Below are 19,267 nucleotides of genomic sequence, written 5' to 3'. Positions count from 1 at the left end.
TGTGTCGCCTTCTTGCCGGCATCAGTACAACAATAACCAGACTAAACAACTACGAACCGAACCAATCACAAAGGAAAAGGAATTTTCAAAAAAAAAAAAAAAAGCAACCAACGCAAACAAGTGGGCGGATATGAATTGGCAGTTTATGTGCCTGAATGGAGTACGTATGGACTGAAAATGGACCACCAGCTTATGGTGGAAGGTTTGAACCTATGAAAAGAGAATGAGAAAAAGAGACAATGAGTACTGCCTAGGAAATGATAGTTTCTGCATGGCAGGTATGCATATTATAAAGGCCATCTGATTTGGAGCAGAAACTGGTTATGAACGACTCCAAAGATAGGATAGCGGACGTGCAGATTTTGATGAATTATTAGACGAATGAAATTTAGCAACTATAAATAATTTCAAACTGGTGTGATGAGATTAGTTTAATTGGAAGATCAAACGACTAAAATTTTTAAAATTTATTCGAAACGAAGGTTTCCTGAACTCCAATCAAATTTCAGATATCTGATCAAATTTCAGCAGCAAAAGACCACTGAATAGTGACCCAAAAAGCTCCAAAAGGACAAAATTCCAAACATAAATTCAATGACCTCACCTCTTTAATCAATGGACATCTAATAGTTGACAAAAGTCAAGCTCCAAGTATTGAAACTTGCTCCGATACCAAAATTCATGGGGCACATCCAAAGTGAAAAAGCAACATATTAGCCTAAAGTAAGAATCTGAAAATATGCACAGTATGACTAAAGCTGCTACTTGCGTGCAGAATACCCCCCAGACTGAAATATATCTATCTGAATTATGCACAAACAATAGAACTAGAAAAATTGCATGTAAGTAGCAAACTGTTTTTGAAAAATCTCCCCAGGAACACATGGAATCCCACCAACGCTAAAGAATCACAATTCAGAAATTTCCAGTTACAGGAATCAAAGGAACGAGAGTTTTAATTCACTAAATATATCTCTATAATTCTAACGCGCAAGTGTTTACATGAGCCTCTGCAACCTTTAGCCTTAAACCTTCTTTTTAAAAAATGATAATAATAATAATAATAAAAGAGAAGAAGAAGAAGACTCAAATAGAAAGCTCAAAGAACAAGCAATCAACTAAATAGAACCAACTAGGACTTGAAATAAAAACTGCTAATAAAACTAGACTAAGATTCTCTGCATAAAGAAGTTGCTTCTGACTATCGTCATCAGTAGGACCATATGGGACCCACATTTTGGTCAAACAGACCAACTGCTTGGCCGTGTGGCTTGTGAGACGCACGCTGTATGGACAACACATGTAGCTGTACAGATCACTTGTGGAGCTAACGAATTTGGCCAGACTGATTTATCAGACCAATCGTGGGATGCAACATTTGATTAGTACCAAATACTCCAGTGATCAAGAGCCAGGATGCAGTAGTGAACTACTATACCATAAGCACGCATATTTTCAGCTTAAAATCTTACCAAGTAAAATGTTTGCTTTCTTGCTTGAATCACTTATCAATTAAACATTCCATAAAAAATGTTTGCAGTTTTCACTATGTTGTAACTTGTGAAGTGATTGTAACCTGCAAGAAGCCTCTGGACCAATCTTCTACCTATAAAACCTGTTGCCCCTGTTATTGATATAGCCATCTGATTTTTCTGCAATGAACAACATAGCATGAATTAAATCTCCAACTAATCAAGCTACCCTAATGCAGCAAAAGTGAAAGGAATCTGCAATCAACTTTTTTTTACACACACACTCACACCCCACACCCACTCACGCACTCAACTGAACAAACTGAACATCTCCCAAATTAAAGTTTCAAATTCTTCCACTTATGCCAATTCTCGATCTCTAATGACTCAAGATCAGTAATAATGTAAGGAAAAAAAAAAGCTGTCAACTGGTCAAATTCCACTAGGTCCTGGTATACCCATACCGAGCTGATCGGGGCCCGAGTCCTTCCGGGTTGAATCCTACTAGGTCAAGGCAGTGTTCGAAATATCGGTATCGCATTACGTATCGCATCCTTGGGATATAGGCATGTATTGGTTATCGCAAGGGATATATCATTTGTATCGAGTAATTTATCACACTTTTTCGGAAACATTGGGGAAATTGTTGAATTTTTCAATGAAACTTCAGAGATTGTTAAAAAAAAAAATAAGACCTTAATACACATTTTTAAATTATAACATCTCAAAAAAAAAAAAAAAAAGTGTACATAATAGGTTTCCTTTGTATAGGGTCCTAAGCTATGCGTTGTCTGACTGAACTAATACAACTATATTCAAATTGAATGCATGTAATTTGGAGTGTAAGTGATGATCATTTCATCAAACACTCCTGAATACTTCAAAATTAGTCTTAATTGACAACTAGTTGAAGGAAATTTTTGAAAAAAAAAATAATATTTTAATAAAAAAATTATTAATTTTTAATTAAAAATAATTATTATTTCCAATAATTGACAGTAGTGGATCAGCCCTCATACATGCTTGATTTCATGTTTAGAGTACAACATTGCAAGCAAATTGGGAGAAATTGGGGAAATTCTGAATTTTCCGCAAATCGGATCACCTACACTCAAATTTTGAAATTAGAGGGTTTGTGATGATCATTTCATCAAATACCTCCTAAATACTTCAAAAATTAGACTCAATTGACAGCTGGTTGAAGGAAAATTTTGAAAAAAAAAAACATGGAGAACATGAAGAACCAATGGATATCGAAACCAAAGCTCCAACTCTATGATTTTTCATGCAAAACATGAAGAACCGATGGATTTGTAACCATTTGATACTGATTTAACATCTTTTCAACCAAAAAAAAAAAGGATCAGATATTGAAAATGCTCACCGGATCGAACATGTGGGATATTTCAACACTACATATGCATTTTGTATCGCATAGGTGGGATACAAGATATATCATGGGATATATCGACCGATATCGTCAATATTTAAAACATTGGGTCAGGGTACCATATTTAGGTGTCCCCCTCCCTCCCTCCCTCCCTATGAGGGTGTGGGTGTGAGGTGCTCTCACATGGTACCAGTACTACCAAACTTGTAGAAGTACCAGGCTATTGTGGGTCCCATGTGGTGTACACATCAGATCCACCCCGACCGTGTGTGCACCGCCTCATGTTCACTGTTCACCATAGACCCAAAAAGTGCTTTCACATGGTACCAGTACTATCACAACTTGCGATGGTATTGGGCTATTGTGGGACTCACGTGATATGTACATCAAATCCACCCTCATCATCATGTGCACTACCTCAAGTTCACCATAGACCCCAAAAATCAAGCCTATCCAAAACTCAGGTGGGCCATACCATAGGGAACCATATAAAATCATGCCAAAATCTCTAAATTCAGATGGTGTGGCCCCACATGAGTTTTGAAATGGCTCAATTTTCAAGATGTCCCTTCCTCCTGGTGAAGCACGTCGGATGCATGTATTGGATGGCATAAACACACCACTAGGGGTGGCAATTGCCTAAGCTAGGGCTAGGCAGGGGTTGCCCCTAGCTCAGCCCTTGTGCTGGCCCTACTTACAACAAGTCTTGACCTCTAATAACTAACAAACTGTAATAATATATTCAGAAAAGGTTGGTAAGTGGTCAGGTTCAGTTGGGTCATGGTAAACCCATACCTAGCTGATTGGAGCCCTGGTCCTTCCGGGTTGGGTCCTACTAGGTCAGGGTACCAGATTTAGGTCTTTCTCTCTCTGGAAGTACCAGGCTATTGTGGGACACACATGATGTGTGCATCAGATCCACCTTAATCATCATGTGTGCGACCACATGTTCATCGTAGACCCAAAATCAGGCCAATCCAAAACTCAGGTGGGCCACACCATAGTGAGCCATGTAAAATCCAGTGTAGCTTATGCTACGTAGCTTAGCTTAGCCTTAATGCTATGTAGCTAATGAAAATAACTTGAGTCACATGTAGCCTACGCTACATAGCTCACATTATAAATTTTTTTTTCACTACAACATTAAAATCAACTAATGTTTTCAATGATTAGTTGCAAATTTCTATTTTCAATAAAATTTAGTAATCTTTTCAATGCTTTTAGTAAAAAAATATAAGTAACAATACTAAATCAGTTTCGTTGCTCTTTCTTTACCTTTATATTTAATCATTGCCCTTTCCTATCACTTTAGGTTGTGTTTGGTTACACCGAATATTATGAAATTTTGTTACATTTCATTATTAATCAATCTAATTTGGTGCAGAATATCATGAATTGGTGCAACCAAGCACAACCTTGATTAAAAATCTAGAACTAGGCACTATGCAGCTTACACCTCACGCTTCAAAGGGGTGAATGCTATGCTACACACTATTCATCATTTAAAACATTGGTAAAATCATGCCAAGACCTCTAAATTCATATGGTGTTACATCTATGATGACTCCCATTATATAAACAGTTTGGATCATTTAAACATGACCTAGATCCAACAAGCATAATTATAACTACACGTATGGTGAACTAGAACTGTTCATGAATGTCTTTAACCATCCGTTCTTTAACAAGCATAATTATGCATATTCCATCTATGATGACTCCCATCATATAAACAGTTTGGATCATTTAAACATGACCTAGATCCAACAAGCATAATTAAACTACACGCATGGTGAACTAGAACTGTTCATGAATGTCTTTAACCATCTTTTTGTATAATGGTGGCACACTCGATGGTTCGAGTAGGCTGACAGACCATTCATCATTTGCCCGAGCCTGGCCTACTCCTAGTCCCAACACTAGACCTAGATTTCAGGCCCAAGCCCAACCATTGGTTGAAGTTTAGGGCCCCAAGCCCTAGCCATACAAAGTTGGGCAACCAACCCATTGCCACCCGTACACACCACGCTGGGCCTCACAAAAATCTGAAAGATTTCAATGGGTGGAAACCCTGTTCCAACTGTTCCTTGTGGTATGATGCACTTGAGCTTCCAATCGGGCTATTTTTATTTGACGGCTTAACATTGAAGGGCAGACAAGATGGATGGGGTGGATTTGATGCACACATCGCATGGGCCCCATGATAGCCTGGTACCACCATAAGTTGTGGTGATACCGGTACCATTTGAGCACGCCTCACACACACACAGGGGTGCGATCACATGGTACTAGTACCACCACAACTTATGGTTGCACAAGGTATCGTGGGGCCCACGTGATGTGTTGATCCAATTGACTCTATCAATCATGTTGGCTCCCTCCTGTTCACAATAAAGCCCAAAAGTCAGGTTCAACCAAGAGTCAGGTGGGCAACACCATAAGAAACAATGTCAAATCATGTCTAAAACTTCTAAATTCATGTGGTGTCGCCCATGATTCTTGGAATCACCTTGTGTCTTCATCTTGGGGGGCATGACTGATGAATGACTTAGATGACATATACACAACCCGATGGGCCCCATAGACCTCTCAGGAAGCTTTCGTGGTTGGTCGTCCCCTCATAAGTCATAACTAACCCCTATGGTGTGGCCCACCTGAGTTTCTGTTCAAGCTGAATTTTGGCCTCATGGTCTAACATCAAAGAGTGAACCAATGCAGAAGACAGCTTTTATGCACGAATTATGTGGGCGCCGCAATAGCCCAATACCACCACTACTCGTGTCGCCCACCTAAGTTTCCATTCAGCCTGATTATTTGGCCCACCACCAAACGAGCCAAGACATGCACAATGGTCGAAGTGGATGTCCCACATGCATCACACGAGATCTATTTCAAAAATTACCATCGTAATTATGGTGGTAACATTACCATGGAAGCATTTCCCATGTGTGTGTGTCTATATATGCATACATGTATGTATTATGTATGTATGTAACATCCCCACCTTCATGGGGATGTTAGCAACGTTCCCAGACCTTTTAACAGCACACGGGGTGACCTATCATCGATATGAACCATTCATTCATTCATTCATACAACTAGGAGCTAGCCAGGGTACAAGAATCACCCTAATCGGATGATCCTAACCCTTTGAATAGGGCTAATTTGTTACAAATGTCCGTTGTTTACGAGCCATAAATCACATGGTTAGAATCATGAAATCAAAGTGTTACTTTAGAATCATAAGAAATATAAAGTGGGATCTATCTATAGATGTTCTAAGATGATGATTGGACCTACTTTGTTTCTCCAATAAATCTTGATTGCCCATTTTCATTCAATTGATCGGAAGCTTAGGATCACCCGATTGGCATGATTTTTGAAACATGGCTTTCTCCTAGTTTGTATGAATGAATGAACGGTTCAGATTGAAATAGGTCGCCCCGTGTGCCATTTAAAAGGTTTGGGACATTGCTAACATCGACATGAAGGTGGGAACACACACACAAAATTTATGGTAGTGTCAACCTCTATGTGGCCACGTGATGTGTGCATTGGATCCACCTCATCTATGAGGTGTGTCCTTTGATATTAGGCAATGAGAAGAAATAAAAAATCATCCTGATCGAAAACTCAAGTGGGCATATCACAAGGAAAAATTGAGAGGAGATGCCCAATCAATAAAATCTTCCAAACTATTTTGTGGGGCCCACCTGTTGTGTATTCAGCTATTCGCCATCCAATCCATTCATCAAATGCACCTCACCATGATGAAGGGCCACCAAAATCATGCATTACAAAATTCGTGGGCCACACCAAGTGAATATAGAGGTTTCAAGCATGATCTTCACTATTCCCTCAAGTGTGGCCCACCTGAATGTTTGATAGGGATGATTTTTGGGTTCCAGGGTGAGCTTAAGGCGGCATACCTGATCGACAAAGCGGATTTCATGCACATGTCATGGTGGCCCCACAAAAAGTCGACACTACTTTTTTAAAGATTATTAATTTTGGTGTGAAGTGGTATAAATGGGCCTAAATTTTCCTCTTGGAATTAAATTCTAGTGACCATATCCAAAATTTCTTTGACCATCTGAAGAAACAACAACCCTAATATTGACGTAGGATTGCATAGAATTCAAAAGACAAGTTATAACAAGTCAATTCTCATTTTTGCAAATCATCATAAGTCGAATTTTCAAATTTATGACTTTTCTTGGTCCCAAGAATGTACCCTAACTTCTTTCGGACCCCTATGAACATTATATTGGACACTCTCTAAGTAGTTCGTTCCATCTTGTTTGATAGTTGTAATTTAGAGCCTAGGGTTATCAGTCTAAGTTGTTGAAATCATTTTACCCAAAAGATCCCCCATCCTAAGAAATAAACAAAATAATGACCCCTACAAAAGAGAATCGGAACTTGACAAGGGGCGGAGAAGATACCCAAATCTCACAATAGGGTTGGAGTCTTGGAGACCTTGTTTGGTGATGCTGATGGCCATGGTTGGAGCTTCAAACATGGCTGGAGGTATCAGGAAAGGATTCTAGAAGGACGAAAGGCCCTCTCGGTGATCGTTTGGAGCAATGTTCGTAGTATCGATATTGATAAATGTATATCGATACATGTATTGTTGGTTGGGGATACGGAAACACGTATTAATATCATCGATATTATCGATGATACCCGGAAATGTATCGCTAACTGAGATAACCACTAGGGAAACACGAGGAAATGGTGAATTTCTCAATGAAACTTCAGGAGATTCTAAAATACACATATATGCATATTTAGGAATCAAATAATTGCAAAAAAGACACATACATAATAAGTTTCTCTTTAATCGGGGTCTAAAAGCATATAACACTGACTTGGGAAACATTAGAGATCGTCGATATTATCGCTAATAATCGGAAATGTATCACTGACTAAGAGAAACATTGAAAAAACACGAAGAATGATGGAATTTCTCAATGAAACTTCAGGAGATGCTAAAACACACATATGTGCATATTTAGGAATCAAATAATTGCAAAAAACGCATACATAATAAGTTTCTCTTTGATGGGGATCTAAAAGCATATAACGCTGACTCACGGAAACATTAGAGAAACATGGGGAAAATAGTGGAATTTTTCAACGATACTTCAAGAGATGCTAAAATACACATTTGCATATTTAAGAATTAAATAATGGTGAAAAAGACACATACTTGTATATTTAAGAATCAAATAATAAGTTTCACTTTAATGGGGCCTAAAAGCATGTATCGTTGACTTAGGGGGTGTTTGATTTTACAATTCCTCGATAAATACCAGTAAATAGTTGCAAATAGCTCATTATTGTTATTTAAGTCCATTTGATTTCTAGGGGGTATTTCCACCTTGAAACTTGGTCTAGAAAAGGTTGATTTAAATATGTGGGGTCCGCCATGACGTATGTGACATATCCACACCATCCATCTGTTTTACCTGAACATTTTAGGACATGAATGAGACAGATCCAAATCTCAAGTGGCCCACACCATAGGCAATCGTGGTCTTAAAAGGTTTTTAATGGTAGGCATTCAGCCCACTGTTTTCGTGTGGTGTGGTCAACTTGAGCTTTGGATCTACCCCAATTTTGGATTTAATGCCCTAAAATAACCCTGCAAAATGAATGTATGTCATGGATAAGCCACATGTATCACAATGGGCCCCACATGAAATTTGCACCCTCGATTTTAGTGTTAAAAAAGCAAATGGTCATTATCAGCATAGAAAAATGTGCGGGAATTACATTAGTAATTAATCATTACCCATTTACATTTGCATGTAAATGAGAATTGAAAAATAAACACCCCTTAGGGAAACATTGGGGAAACATGGGGAAATGATGGATCCATCCATCTGTGCATGCACATACATGCATTCAAACACACATGCATGATCCATCCATGCTTGTGCGCATACACATACAAACTAACACACACACACACACACACACACACACACACACATCTAACCAACCAACCATCCATCCATCCATGCATGCATACCTACATCCATCCATGCGTATGCATGCATACATATACACATATACAAACATGCATTTCATTATACAACCATGCATCCATAAAAAAAATTGACATATAAATTTTTTCCAATATCAATACATTGGTGATATTATCGAAATATTGCCAATACATTGGCGATACAAGCGAATCTAGAACTAACACAGTCAAACTTATTGGCGATGCATTGGCCGTACAGGTGACACGTGAAATTTATACAGTTGAAAATATTGGCAATACATTGGCAATATCAATACATTGACGATACTTAGCGATATACCGATAATATTTGGAACTTTTAATACTACCAATGTTTCAGTATCGCCGAGCTAAGGATACAAATAATATCAAGGATATTATCGGTAATATCGGGAAAACTCTAAACGATGGTTGTCAGGCTTAACAGGACTTCTAGTGGATGCCCTTTCTGGTGACTATTGAGGGGGGTTCAATAGTACTTCTGGTGGCTATTGAGGGGATAGTTGCTCTTTTCAATGACCTCTAGGAGGCCCAAACAAGACTTCCAATGGCCGCTAGAAAGGCAGATGCCCTTTTCAGTGGCTACCACTGAGACTAGTGGTCCAACTAAGCCACCTACTGGTGACTTCAGTTGGAGTTATCGGAGCTCCTAAGTGACCTATCAAGGCCTACAATCGAGGATGAAGAGGTTTGGTTGTGAGATTTGATCAGACTTGATGCTACAAATATAGATTTGATGGTCCAGTGCACTTCCAAAAAAGGTTAATGGCCAAAAAAGGCTCATGCAATCAGCGTTAAGGAAGGGATAGTGGACCCTCATAACCAAGAAAAGGAAAGAAAGGAGGAATGGAAGGGGAAGAGACAGTTGAGAAGAAGAAAAAACGAGGAAAGGATTTGATACAAGTCTCTAATACCACATGGAATGGTATGAGAAGAAGATATTGTGGAGAGAAAGATGAAGAAGAGAAGATGTAGAAGAGAAAATAAGAGGATTCAATAATCCTCCTCAATCTCACATCAATTATTTATAATCAAAATTAATTACATATGATAAACCAAAATTAGATACAATATAATCCAAAGAGATACACCCTAATCTCCTCAAAGATACAATCTTATACAACAAGAATTGTGTATAACAATATCAAATAATGCAATATTGGGGACAACATCTCTAGGATTAATGCAATTACAATTGTGTTGTTCTCTTTTGTAGTTGTCTTTTGTTTAATAAACATTCATTAAAAAAGTGTTAAATAATGCACTTTGGTTGATATTGGAGTTGGCAACACTATCCAATTGGACTTATGGGGCCAATAGTCCAACCGATTTCTCTTCTAAACAAAATCTGTCACATGTGTGGCCCATTTGGACTTCACTCGTGTGGTTTACAACTTGGATCCATCACACCATATGTCAATATGTCAAACATAAAGCCAAAAAGGATGAAAAACTTGAGCTCTAAATGCATCTAATAGAAAAGAAAACAAAAATAACATAAAAGGAGGACGGATATTAGAAAAGAATAAAAGAACATGGTTCTATAGAAGTATAAAGAATGTAAAGGTGCATAAGCAATGAAATTCCAATAACAGGTAGAGGTTGCTCCATGCCAATGACAGCTGACCAACCCCTTATTAATGCATATCCAACCATTGGATCTTAATGACTAGCTAGTTTAGTGTAGATCCAACAATTGGATTGCAATGATCAAGCCCACAATCTCAACCACTCAAATCCACAAAATAAATGAGTTACTAATATGGAAGAGTATCCCACAGTATAAGATAGGCAATGTTTGCTGGATGCCGGTGGGGCCTATCATATCAGGTTTCAATCACGGGACCATCGGCACCACTTGTGCAAACGAACACACAAGTCCGTGGTTGATATTCTCATGAATAGCATTATATAATATATATATAGTGCCTCTATAAAATCCCAGAAGAGAACAATGTAACGAAGAAATCCAATAGTAGTCGTCCAAGCCTTCCTCTCCCATACGTGCCAACAAAAAGCTTGTGTGATAAACCCTGGCCATTTATCAAGTGGGACCCACCATGTATGTGCCAAGGCTCATGCTAGTCTGCTCATTAGGTCATTACACATATAAAGAGAAGGACAATGGTAAGAGAGTGACAAGGCATTAACCATTTAACATGCACGTGTGGCCCACTTTATAAAGCGACTAACCTGATTTTCAGGCCATGAAAAACAACATGGACCCACCTAATGAATGACCCTAACCACAAAGACATACCACATTGGCATGTGTGGTGAGAGTAAAGCTAGGATGGGTACTCCTATGAGTAGAAATACCACATTCCTCATGTTGAGATCAAAATGGATTCACAGTCTAGCAGAAGACCTTGGGGGATTTATCAGAGACGTTTCCATTGTTGTCATTGCCGAGGCACAAGACCCTGAATCTCTTACCCTCATATAATGCCTACAACAAGAAAGAAATGATCATCAATATCATAGAGAAAGATATAGGGTGCATTTGGATGGTAATGGGAATGTTCACAGGCACCTCAATGGATAATAAGCTACCATCCACCTCATAGACATGCCGATTGTTGGGTCGAAGTTTACATACGGTTAGGATCAAGCGACCCAACTACAAAAGAATACTGAATTGGGGAGCCTAAACACGGGAACCAATGGTCCACTCAAATCAAGCAGTAAACCAAGAAGATCTATTCACTTCCTCATCCAACAGTGATGACGATTTGCCAATGAATGCACCCTCAATGCAGGCAAGACACACATCTTCTTCCTCTTCCTTTCTCTTCTCTTCTTTCTTTTCCTTTTTCTTCATTTTTAAAATAGTGAGGGCTTGATAGAGAGAGAGAGAGAGAGAGAGAGAGAGAGAGAGAGAGAGAGAAAGTGGGGGTGAGGAATAGGACAGAAGGACGGGCAATTCCACTACCTAATCGGCTCTCCCCCTACACGTCATCATCATCATCAAAGCTTTATCACAACTACATGGGGAAATGTTAGATTATTAGGATTCATGATAAAAGAATGTGACCAAAGTTTGACAGCGGCTACCAATGCCAGGCTGCTAGCCTAACTCAAGCTCCTCCTTCATCCATGGTTAGGACTGACAATGAAAGTGAAAAACTCCCACTAGCAGAGTTACCCTCTACATGTGGGATGGGAAAATAAAACATGTGGGCTTCACTTGGGGTTGCCCCATGCAACATTCTCCCCCAGTCTCACTCAATCCCATGGTGGGAAAAACTTTCTCATTCCTACTTTGATTAGATTGATTGACATTATGTTAAATGAGCAAAGATTAGGTAAGTGGGATGAGTAGGGATTCTAGTGTTTATGCACATAGTTACCTACATTCCAAACGACCACCACACTTGCGCACAGTCTCCTAAGCTCTCCAAGGCCTTCCCTAGATCCATATGACCACATCTGAATGAAACGGACCTCGATCTTGAGTCTATTGGTGTACACACATACTTATCCTATTATCAAGTTCAAAACTATCTACTTTTGTAAACGTTTTTCGAAGTTTTCGGAAGTATATTATTTACACAAAATAGTTTAGAAATGAATTTTTTCAGAAGAAAAAAAAAATGATGATGATGCGGCAGATAAGTCTCAAAGTGTGCAATAATGGTCCTAAAACCTGATATCGCTGTGAAGGGATCTTGCGATGCAACTACACAACTCAAAATCAACTAAGCTGCTCTTTCGAGCAATACATCCCTAACCGAACTAATTATGACCTTTATATTGTATGCCAAAGTGGCAACACAAAACCTCATCATCCTACACATAAAGATAGGTACATAAGGGCACAAGGGTCACCTAGGGCATGTTTGATTTTTCAATTCACCGGAAAATACCGCGTAAATATCTAATGATTATTTCCCCTGCATTTAGCTCACTCTTTCCAACGTTTGATTTGACCACATGCTTTTTTGACTCAAAAATCGAGAACACCACATCATATTTGTGGGTCCCACCGTGATGTATATCGCTTATCCACACCGTTCATCTAATATGCCTAATGCATTAATGGCATGAGCCAGAAAATGAGGCATATCCAAAGCTCAAGTGGACCATGCCACGGGAAAAAGGGAATCGAATACTTACCATTAAAAACCTCTTAGGGCCACTGTTTCTTGTGGTGTGGGCCATTTGAGTGTTCGATGTGCCTCATTTTTCGACTCATGCCTTAAAATATTGTGTTAAAACGGCTGGACGGAGTGGATATATTATATACATCACCTTGGGGTCCACAAATATAAAAGAGCTCTTTTGAACCGGTTTCCAATGTAGCAAGTACGATGGATTTTCAAACGAGTGAAATGGTAATAATTACCCATTTCAAGGGTATTTACACAGGCCCTGAAAAATCAAACGCGCCCCTAAGGAACTAGTTGCTCGCACAATGCATTTTTAGATCAAATTAGGCATTCGTAGGTAATTGATCCAGGAAGTTAAGTATGTGCTTGTCCATCCACGTTGCGAAGTAGACATTACTAGGCATACAACGGATCTACAATTTGCAGGTTCTATATAAAAGGCAGCAAGTATCGGGTTCATCTCAGTAATTCCTAATTTGGATCCATATATACCATGACATCATTAGGAGAGAATGGCCATGTCTAAAATGCATCAAGCATTGACTTAACACAGTAACTTGGACTCACTATGGACATCATTCAGCTCCCAAAAACCTCATTCTCAGTCATCTAAAGCTATCCATAGAGCTATCAAGGGGTCAGGTCTTGGAGGATCCAAAGCCAGGCTGATTGGATTCAAATAATACTGGGTCCAAGTCCTTGCAGGTCTGGGTCACATTTTTTAGGAGCCAGACATAGAACTAATAGGGTTCAAGCCCCATCGGGCCTTTGGAATTTGGTATCAAGTCAGGTCAAATAAGGGCACTTACACGGCCAGACCTACCTAAATAGATGGATTAGATCACACACATGTGCCACTCACATGCACAGGGTGAATGAGCTCTCTTACATGTGTGTGGCTTAGCAGACCTCATTGCAATGCTAGAATAATAATAATAATAATAATATATAATACATATAATATTACTACTAAAATTAACTACACCTAACTTAGCCCAAACCACCCAATTTTAACCAAGTCCAAGAAGGTAGACCCAACTCGAACCTAGCTAGACTTGGTTTTTAAACCAGGTCCAAAATGCAGACCCAAACCTGACCCAATTTCTAAACGGGTCTAAGAGATTAGGGATACAAGTGTGTCTTGATAGGAGCTAGGTTCATCCCCATCTATTGCGATGCATGAATACCTCAAAACTTTTGTTACAAAGTATTTTCTATAAATTCTGCCTCGCGAACATTGTAGCAACTCAAGAACACTAGCCGATGCACTCCCATTGCCTTCATGGATCATGGGAATGATCTGATAATTATCATTTGGAACTAATATCCCACTGTCCAGAGCTGCTCCTGACATCTCAAATAGTTCCACTTTTATCATAGGATTCTTTCTTCTATGATATTTGCCTTCCAAAAAATGTCACATCTCGCGACTCGATCTCAATCCATCTACCGCGCTGTTCACATACCAACATATATCCCTTGGAATGGATAGAGCATCAAATAAATGTGCACTCAATTCTCCTTTTGTCCAACTGACTTTAGTGTGATGCATGAATTAAAACGTGACCTAATGACCCTCACGAACATTAATGACCCAATGCATGTCTTCTTTCAATCCACAATTGACAGCACATTTTTTATCGGCCAATTTTTTGCATCAAGCGATCTTCAAGGTAGGGCCAACCTTTTAGATAGATCAAGTGCTCTACACATGTGACACATTGGCCAATATGGGCATGGAGGATAATTCACCATCCTTCGAGGTACATTTCAACAGGCAGAACTGTGATCCAATACAATTTCTTCATACCTAGCGCAAACTTAAATCGGACCAAGTGGACCCACCAATGATCACAGTGACCCATTATCACTGAGATTGGATGATCAAGCCCATCCAAATATGGGCCAGCAAAATGGATGCTAAGACTCTTACAACACATTTTGCATGTCCCTAACTACATGGCTTTAATTTTCCAACCATGGTTATTTTCTCATCACCTGCAATCTACAGTCGACTCATCCTATCCAACGGTCTTCGTTCATCATAGGTGGGCCACACCACAGGAATCCGCGACATAATAAGGTGCGAAGAATTCACACTAGAACAGCCCTCCCAAATTGCAATTTCCTTCCTTAGCATTCATACTGAGAGTTTCTGGGCTCCAAATTGCAATTAGAACACTTACAAGTTGGACTTGAAAGATACTTAACCACAATTTGAGGGCCACTTCCTCATTAAACATCCCTAATTTTAAAATATGAAAAGTTTGCAATTCAATTCACTTGTGCATCCAAAAGCAGCCAAGAAGAACAATGCAAGAGAGGGAAGAGTTGGAACTGACGGGCGTGGGTGGTTGGGGAATGATGTGGAGAAATGGGGATGCGAGGTTGGCAGTCCAAGAGATAGTTGATGTGGCCCGCAAGAGCTCCATAGGTGGTGGTGATGATGATGATGATGGACGGCTGACAGAAGCGCGCGCTCTCCTTCCTTCTCTATTCGTTGCTTGTGAGAGCAGAGCAGGAACTGATCCGAAGTGTTTAAAATGCGGTGCGTCGTGTTTGGTCGGGAGCCACACCAACGGAAATGCGATATCTATCACCCGTTTCCTCCCACGCAAGCGGAATAACTGTCTGATGAGATGGGGCTATGATCCGGTAATCCAGACCGTTGGTCTCTTGTGCCCCACTATGGATGGTTTGCGGCTCAAAGAATCTGTCGATACGATGGTACGTACCTTTTCTTTTTATGGCCTACTGATAGCTGATTGAGAACAAAAATAATATAGCAACGGTCCACATTCAACTGAATATAACTTACATGACACCTGCATATTTTCATAGTGTACACGATTCTCGATCTTGACAAATGGAGTTCATGATTCGATAATCCAGACCGTTTGTCTGTTGTGTTGCGCGCTGGATGGATTATCCCTCAAACATATCCTGAATAAGGCAATCTTAACCTTTTGATTTTGGCCCAAGATGGACGCTTGAGAATAAAATTTTAAAAACTGTCCATGTTCATCTAAGCATGCTGATACATGACACGTCAGACGCTAACTTTTGGAAGGTTGGCCATGCGTGAAGGACTATAATAAATATGCATAGGGTCAGGCGAGCAAGTGATTTTTTGCTCATGATGGACAGTCTGGATCACTTACAAGACCTCTCATCGTATAAAGATAGAATCAATTTCCCTCCCATTTATGGAATGGCTAGGATCATCGCATCATATGGTTGCTCAGCAATAAAGAATGAGCTCCAGTTCATGGATGCCAGTGAGTAGTACTTTTCACGTATCATTAGTTTATATAGGCACCAGGGAATGGACCGTTGCTTAGTGGTCATCAATGGTTCAGGACGTTTGAAAAACATTCCCGACCGTTGATCATTAATTTTAGCCGTTTCTGGTCATCGGATCGAAAGTTCTGACCCTTGGATCAGCAAGGGTCATCTGTTTTCTGATCGTTGTGGCTTTCAAGGCAACTAACCGTTTTCAGAAACGATCAACCGTTTCGGATTAAAAATCCGACCGTTCTCTGTCACCTATAAAGCCCTAACTCAGTTTAGATCCATCGCGCCTAGGTTCCTACTAGACCGCTTGCACCACGATCGCACCGTCTCGCAACGGTTCGGGAGGGAGCAACTACTCTGCGACATGTGCGAAATGTGCCAACTAGTGCCACACTGCCCACATACGTGTGTTCTAGTGTACAGTGCTACGCATTAGAACACGCAACCCAGGCGTCACAATCTCCAAAGCTCTAAGTAAGAATATCATACACACATCCACATATAAACTTCAAATCTTCTCTTATCATTTCCGATGTGGGACAAAAGCACACACCGCACTTTTCCATTTGAAATTCCCCAAAATCATTTTGGAAGCAAAATCCTAAAATTTTAAAATATTTTTTTCACAAAATCACAAATCTCAACACAATATATACCATATGTTTTAATGCCATCTATCACGCCCCAAACTCGAAGACCCGGCTCACAAAATTCTCGATCGCCGAATCTAGCGCCAATAGCCTCCGTAGTACTCCATTCTCGGCTCCCGACGCCCATTCGCTAGGTTCCGATCCTAAGATGCTACGAGGAGGATTTTCCACATCAGTTTAATTCGTAATAAGCATAACTAAAGGCATAACCCACGAACAACAACCAAAAACTCCATCACATTTCCACTGTAATCAAAAAATTATAAGTACAGTGTGCGTAAAGGAAAATACAATGATGATAGACAAAAGCTCCAAAATGATCTATCACGTGCTCTAGCCTCAGCGCTGCTGCGATCCAACGTCACCTGCACGCAACAGTCGTGCATAAGCTTATGGAAAACTTAGAGGGTGGTGAAAGTGTGTGCGCAAGGTAGTAATACAATTATGCAGTATCATAGTAATGCGGAATATGCTGATGAATCCATGAATACCATTAACCGTACCAAGGCTATGCGATGCAAGGCATGAATGATGTCGGTTATACCAAGGCCATGCAATGCAAGATGCAACTCAAGCATACAAATCCTCATCTGAGTCCACATATCAATACAGTTCAACTCTAGAATATAACCGGGGTCTAGTACACTCCAACCAGATTGCCGCCCCATCGCGCGCAATAAGGTGAGTGGAAGAGACCTCACTATCTGCCTGCCAATATTGGGCTTGGCCCGTCGATAGCGGACCCATTCCTCAAGCTGGTCAGACTCAGCCTAGCTTTACCCCCTCCTCTCGGGCGGGTAAGGTCGCACCCCTTTCCAAACCGATCACGACATAGTGGAAAAGCGCGACCTTCTGGTAATTGGCCCTCGGCGCTCATGCACCCACTCGGTCTAGACGTTGGAGCAACCTCCTGGTACTATAAGAGTTTAGGGACTTTCACCCAGGGATATCTATAGCACCCCATGTAGACACAAAGATTTTCGGTATCCAATCCTGCCAACCACGATAGGCCTGTGGAGGCTATGGCCCTGATGTCGCTAGGGTGTACAGTATACATGTCACACAATGCGAGATGCATGAATCACGCAATCCAGTCATACAGCAATCATGCGCGTACCACGCGCTCATGTGGGCATCTCCCTTCACCAGGGAGTCCCATAACAATCTGCCTAATGGCATGTGTTATGATCAGTCACTCATTTTATCACAAGCATACAAATGATGCGCATGGGCATGTATTATAATGTTATGTTGTCACATACTCATAATCAGTATCGATAGCCGGCGTCGACCTCGATAATCGGCACCAATAATCAGGGTTGATAATCGGCGTCGACTTCGATAATCGGCACCGATAATCAACATCGATAATCAGGATCGATAATCGGTGTCGGCCTCGATAATCGGCACCGATAATCAGCATTGATAATCGGTACCAACAATCGGCATATATAAGCAAGGCGGGGGTCCATAGATGATCAGCCAATCAACCATAGTATAAAGATCGGCATCAGCCGTGGTTATATCAAATCCATTAACATGGAATCATCCGTCTACGGCGAATGGGGCCACTTATTTGGATTAACCCGCGAAGGGAATGGGCCTAACAAGGCCTAAGGGAAGGTCACAGTGAGGACATCTAACCATTATTGCCCCTCAATGTGGACATCTAACCAACATTGCTCCCAAGGAGTGACCTACATAAGGAATTCATAAACAATATAACGGCCACACACATACATTATATTGGGCCTCACTCATGGGCCTCACACACATCACATTGGACTTCATATACATCAAATGGGCCGATCGAACGGGCCGATTCAAATGAGCCGACGAAATGGGCCGATTCAAATGGGTCGATCAAATGGGCCAAATGCATATCAAATCAGGCTCACCCTTATGTATTTGAGATCCAACCTATTCATAAGTTAGCATAGAGATAGATGAAGTAAAAACCAAATATCAGCTTGGGTGGGAACCACTGTAGCCCGTAAGAAGTTTTAAATAGTGGATGTCACTGTACCCCATTATTGTTGCAAATGGTGGGGTCCACTTGAACTTTAGATCTCACTCATTTACCCCATGCAAAAAATGATCTCACCAATGGTTGGACGGTTTGGATACAACACATGTATCATGGTGGGTCCCATAGATAAATGGCATGGATGGAATGGGTGGGACCCACGGAACTTGCTGTCATCAGGACAACAGCCAGCGGTGGGGTCCACATAGCTGGACGGTGTGGGTTACACCCCCACGTAAAGTAGGTGCAGACCTGCTGACATTAATAGGGCAGCCGTATAGCTGTTGTACTTGCA

The 19,267-nt window shown here is 40.5% G+C and overlaps 1 protein-coding gene across 4 annotated transcripts in view; it reads right to left on the bottom strand.

The window, feature by feature from the left end:
• The window catches only part of LOC131243414 (epimerase family protein SDR39U1 homolog, chloroplastic), a 110,670-nt gene extending 94,979 nt beyond the window's left edge, over nt 1-15,691 (bottom strand). Inside the window, exons 1-3 of one of the 4 annotated variants that reach the window (XM_058242771.1) lie at nt 15,345-15,688; nt 11,262-11,342; nt 1,577-1,652 (exon numbers count right to left, since the gene is read on the bottom strand). In XM_058242771.1, the coding sequence (XP_058098754.1) occupies nt 1,577-1,652; nt 11,262-11,342; nt 15,345-15,434 (247 nt within the window). In that variant the 5' untranslated portion in view covers nt 15,435-15,688. Of the gene's footprint in view, nt 1-1,576; nt 1,653-11,261; nt 11,343-15,344 lie in introns of all 4 variants that reach the window. The other 3 variants (XM_058242770.1, XM_058242773.1, XM_058242772.1) reach the window with 3 other exon arrangements.
• Nucleotides 15,692-19,267: the final 3,576 nt, after the last annotated feature.

Source organism: Magnolia sinica, chromosome 4 (assembly GCF_029962835.1).
Source record: "Magnolia sinica isolate HGM2019 chromosome 4, MsV1, whole genome shotgun sequence".
In the NCBI taxonomy this organism is placed as follows: domain Eukaryota; kingdom Viridiplantae; phylum Streptophyta; class Magnoliopsida; order Magnoliales; family Magnoliaceae; genus Magnolia; species Magnolia sinica.
The sequence above is the reverse complement of the archived record's forward strand: the minus strand, read 5'-3'. Positions and strand labels throughout refer to the sequence as shown.